General features: G+C 35.1%; 1 protein-coding gene across 1 annotated transcript; it reads right to left on the minus strand.

Moving 5' to 3' along the window:
- Positions 1 to 3476: 3476 nt before the first annotated feature.
- On the minus strand, positions 3477 to 3941 carry LOC143592097 (uncharacterized). The gene has a single exon (XM_077072100.1). It carries the CDS (start codon positions 3939 to 3941, stop codon positions 3477 to 3479), a length of 465 nt encoding a protein of 154 aa, XP_076928215.1.
- Positions 3942 to 5628: the final 1687 nt, after the last annotated feature.

Consider the following 5628-nt stretch of genomic DNA (forward strand, 5'->3'; position numbering starts at 1 on the left):
TAAAATTATGCTAATCTACACACTAAGTAATAATTCTAGACTCTTAACTTAACTAAAACTACTAACCGGCAAGTGAACCGGTTGACTCTAGTACAGCTAAGTAAGTCTGGATATCGAACCCAAGAGACTCTTTAAATTACGTAAATTAACTAATTAGACTCGACTGACTAACACGACTATTTAATTATTTTATTATTATAAGGGGGGGGGGGGGGGGGTTGGTAAAAACTAATTTCAGGCTAATTAAGAAAAACAAATAAAATAAATAAAAGACAATTAAAGTGATTTGAAAACAGATGACGATGAAAAACCCACCTAGGCTAGAATCCCCCAAAATTTCAGTTTATCAATTAATTGGAACAATGCTTTGTTATGAAACCGGGATCATAAAATAATTATTTAAAAGAAAACCTGAACAGGACCCCTGACCTTTCTCAAGAAAACACCTATGGATTCCTAGTAAATTCTTAAGAACACCGGTTTTAAGAACGAGTACCTTTATACGAAATACTACCTTAAAGCGCAGAAATCAAAGTCAGTTTAATAAATTCATTCAACATTAATAGACAAAGTTGAAAATCAAACCTAGACGGACTCCTTACGAAGAACTAAATCTAGCAATCTTAATCAACCAAGACCTATCAAATAACCTATCACCTTACAGCTTTTTAGGTTAGCTGCACACTTTTATTTATTTTGTTTAATAATATTGTTTCTATGATCTTAAATTCACCAATAAAATCAAGCACACATATGCATCAAATAAATATATTAAACTCTTTACTGATTCATGAACCCATAACGAAAAGCAAATCCCAAATAAAATAAAACGTAAATCAAAGGTTCATCATAACCCTTGGCGGTCTAAGGGTTTAGCCAACAACCATATTCAAGAACAAAAGAAAATAAATAGGTTCAAATAATAAATTCATGACGAAAACAATAATTCAAACCGAATAATAAGGATGTTTGAATGAGTAGGTATTGAATCCGGATGCTATTTGGTTGAACCAAGGTACTTTTCCTCTTTTCTTTTTCGGCTTGCGGCTGACCACTTTTGTCGTAGGGTTCTTCTTTCTTCGTCCGTCCTCACTCCTTTTTCTCCTCTTATCCCTCACGCGACCTATCCCCCTTATGTACTTGCATGTTAACCGACCTTTCTTCTGTTGTGAGCCTACACATGCCAAGCCCATCATCATAATTAAATTATGGCCACAGTAAATATAAATATTCTATATGTTTATTTGTGATGAGTGACCATACAAACTCCAAATTGTTTTGCAAGTTTACATTATACTTTTAAAAGTTAAATGAAATAATATATTCAACGTTAAAAAACTCAATTCACATGAATTTGTTTGTTTCTTATTTTTTTTTTCTTTTTTTCTTTTAAAATAAACACTAAATTTTGTTAGTTTAATAAGTTTAATAACTATTAATACATAAATTAAGTCTCATAAACCTTAAAAGCTCAAATATGAACCAATTAAAAATAGTATTTAATAAAAACCTGACTCAAAAGTATTTAAAAGTAGAGAATATTTATATAATAATATGTATAATTTAGACCATATTAAATATCCCCACACTCAAATCTTTTTCGTTCCTGAAAAAGTCTAGTTGCAATTGGATCAGAATCGGAGAGATACGATCTTAAAAACATATTGGTTATCTTAAAATTTAGAACAACGCAAAAACTGCGATCACCGATATTGTTGTCCACTTAAACCCATGCATTTGTCTTTACCAGGACAAGTAAGATCCGACTATTATTATTATTATTATTATTATTATTATTATTATTATTATTATAATCTAGTGGAACCCACAGTCAAGACCCGCTTTATTTTAGATTTTACCAGATTAAACCACTCCAACTTGACTTAAACCTCATAGTAGCAGATTAAAACATTGTTGCACGTTTTTCATAAACAGCTAAGACGATCAAGGATATTGTTTATCCACCTAAATTAAAACATCAAAGTCTACCAAGCAGCCATTAGATACGATTAAGGTTCAATTATTCAACTAACTAGCTAGTGTTCCCCACTACATGACATACCCCCGTTATCAAGCAATACCTCGGACCCATTACCACACGTGATTTTACAAGTTTCCATCTGTCGGTTTACATACGTCGTGTCTCTAGTTGATCCTGTTCTTAATGGTATGGGACGCAAGTAAAAGGACCACGTATGCCTAACAGCGGGATAATCACTGATCATCAAGATTTTACTTCACTGTAATTGATGTAAGTGAGTGTAGTGGCGGTAAACTGCGGGTTTATGCTTAAAAGCTTTTATTATTTAAATATCCGAAGATACCCAGATGAACAACCGTAAAAAGACCCGTGGTCTCCGAACCCGAGGCATCCCATCAATACAGGATTTAAGGCTATAAAACCATACGCCTATGAAGTGTTAACCACTAAAACTAGAAGTGTAAGATTTTAAGTTTATATCACCGGCTACACGGTATACTTTAACGTTTAAACCTACCCAAGCACCGTATGATAGCGTATTCGGATTTCTTTAAAATTTTTAATTTTCTACAATCAAACTGAAAATGTGGCTTGAGTATGGCCCGACCTTTCATCTCGTATTTTATACAGACTCAACATGTTTCCCACTAAAAATCATATTTATCGTTAAAAACCAATTATCAAACTGCCCTTTCATTCTAAAGGCTGAGCCCACCGACACATCCCAAGTTAAGTGCGTGTTCTTTAATTATATCTTATTATTAGTAGTTTGAAAAACCAATTCCCGATAAGTATCCTCATCTCCCATTTATACTCAAAAAGAACAATTTCAAGGGACATTTTTCAATTTTTTTTAAATATAAATAAAAACCACAAAACAAACTAAAGACATGTGTTCCTATCCCCACACTTAAAATTTGCATTGTCCTCAATGCAGGGACTGAAACATGACTAAAAAATTTAAAAGAAAACAAGACCTAAAAACACAAAAATAAATAAGAACAAAACAAAGCTAAAAATTAAAAACTAAAAACAAAGTAAAAAGGAAAAGACTTAGCTGGTAGTATGCGCATGAAGTATGACACTAAAGTCTTCTTCCATAAATACTTTCCAACTCCGAACGTGCTCAGCAACTAGTATCTTCTTCTCTCGTACACGAACGGAAACAGCAACAACAAACAATATCTAAAAATTCATCTTATCAACCTCGATAGATATTAATCATTCAAAGTATGGAACCAGACCAACCAATCAAAACATAAAAACAGCAAATAAATAATAAGAAAAGTATACGGCTCCTGCTGCTCCATCCTCACACTTGAATGTTGCATTAGATTTCAAAGGGGATCTTCTCTCTATCTTCCTTCAAAACTTAAAAACTTAAAAACAAATAAAAACTACAAAAAATTACGTTAGTGACTCAAAGAAAAATAAAAATAAAATAGAAATAAAAAATAGGAAAGAATGTACAAACTCTACACTTGAGTAGACATTTTTAGTGCAATGGATCGAGAGGAGTTTCCTCCATCTCGATATATTCCTCCGTTCCTCCAAAAAAGTGCTTCAAACGATGACCATTTACCTTCCAAGATGTTCCATTATCCGGATTCTCTAGTTCCACCACTCCATACAGGAAAACTTCTTTCACCAAGGACGGTCCCGTCCACTTCGATCTCAACTTTCCTGCAAACAACTTCAAACGAGAGTTAAATAATAATACCTTGTCGCCTTTCTTGAACTCTTTTCCGCCTTTCAAACGCCGATCGTGCAGAGCTTTCGTCTTTTCTTCGATGTTCAACGATCGAGAATATGCCGCATCCCAAAGCTCCTCCAACTCATGAATCTGAAAGTACCATTTCCTCGCGGCCTCGATAAGATCAACATTCACCGTCTTCAATGCCCAATAAACACGATGCTCCAACTCAACCGGAAGATGACTAGACTTACCATAAACAAGCATAAACAGTGTAGTACCCAACGGAGTCTTGTACGCGATTCAGACTGCCCACAACACATCATCTAACTTCTCCGATCAATCTTTCTGACTAGCTCCAACTGTTTTCTCTAAAATCCTCTTCACCCCTTGATTTGTATTCTCAACTTGACCGTTAGTTTGAGGGTGATAAGCAGTTGAGGTACGAGGAGTAACCCCATAACGAGCTAACATTTTCTCCATGACGGTATTATAAAAATGGGTGCCCCGATCACTAATAATAGCTCTCGGGGTACCGAAACAAGTAAACAACTTCTTAAGAAACTTCACAACAACTCGTGCATCATTCGTGGCCAACGCTTCGGCTTCCACCCACTTTGACACATAATCAATGGCCACCAAAATATACCTATTACCATTCGACGTGGGAAACGGTCCCATGAAGTCGATGCCCAAAACATCAAAGATTTCAACAATTTGTATGGGGTTTTGAGGCATATCATTCTTGGATGATGTAAGGCCCCGAACCCCGGGAACCCCACAGTTTGTATTCATACAAAACACTTATGAAAATACTTAAACTTGAAAACGGTTTCTTCCATTAAAACAAATATCTCAGAGTATAATTTAGCGGAAAACATAAATAATAAAATAAGTTCCCAAAACCCGGGAATTTTGCCCAAAATCAACATAGTTATCTTTAAATAAAAACTTTTAATAATAAATGTTTAATAGTAAAACTTCGGTTCCCGTATGCCCTTTACCGTCCAAGTAGCTTCGTGCACGTCCAAGTGATAAGGCATCCTCTTCCTAACCTGAAACACACACTAACATGCACATAAAGTCAGCTTCAGCTGAGTGAGTTCATTTTTTAAGTAAATAACATCTGTAGTAATAGTTAAGATAGTCAAACCCAATGTTTTAAAAAGTAAAAGGGGTACATCCATCAAATCCTCATTACCGAGAACTAAACATCCTCATACATACATATACAAAATGTATATGTAAACATCCTTTCAATTACATCTATATATATATATATATATATATATATATATATATATATAACATCCCACGTATAACATCAGGGTCGAGCAAACGTACAACCCAAACACGTAACATCAGTGCATGCAAACACAAAGTAGGTATACACAACATCAGTAGTCGAAACGACTACAACATCGCCAGATATAGGCCAACCAATAATGTATATACATATATATATATATTTAACATCCCAAGGCCTACCATATGCTAGCAAGCCTATATAAATCGTTTAAAACATTTAATCCAGTAGGAAAACACTTAGGTGTGCATGCTAGCCCAAAAGTTAAAAGAGTTAAAAAGGGGCATTATGAACTCACCTGAAATCAATCGAACACCTGCAACGAGCTAGGAAATTCCTAAGTGCGCAAGGGCCTGTAAATTATACACAACACGTTACTAGACTAGACCATAAGAACACTCTTGCCTAATGGGCCGTTCAAGCCCAACACTTAGCCCAAGGCCCAACACTTGGCCCAAGGTCCAACAACTTGGCCCGAGGCCCAAAGATAGTCAAATTGGGTCGAATACGCGTGCAATAAACCTTAAAACCATTTATTAACGAATCAGCCCCGAATGGACCAAATTCCATTTTAAATCTTTTCATTCATCAAGATTATGGCACTCGAGTTGATAGGGTTGACGGTTCCTTTTTACAACTCTTGCTTTA

The sequence above is a fragment of the Bidens hawaiensis genome, unplaced genomic scaffold (assembly GCF_021521415.1).
Source record: "Bidens hawaiensis isolate Kalapana, Puna unplaced genomic scaffold, B.hawaiensis_p1.1 tig00040522_1, whole genome shotgun sequence".
Lineage (NCBI taxonomy): Eukaryota > Viridiplantae > Streptophyta > Magnoliopsida > Asterales > Asteraceae > Bidens > Bidens hawaiensis.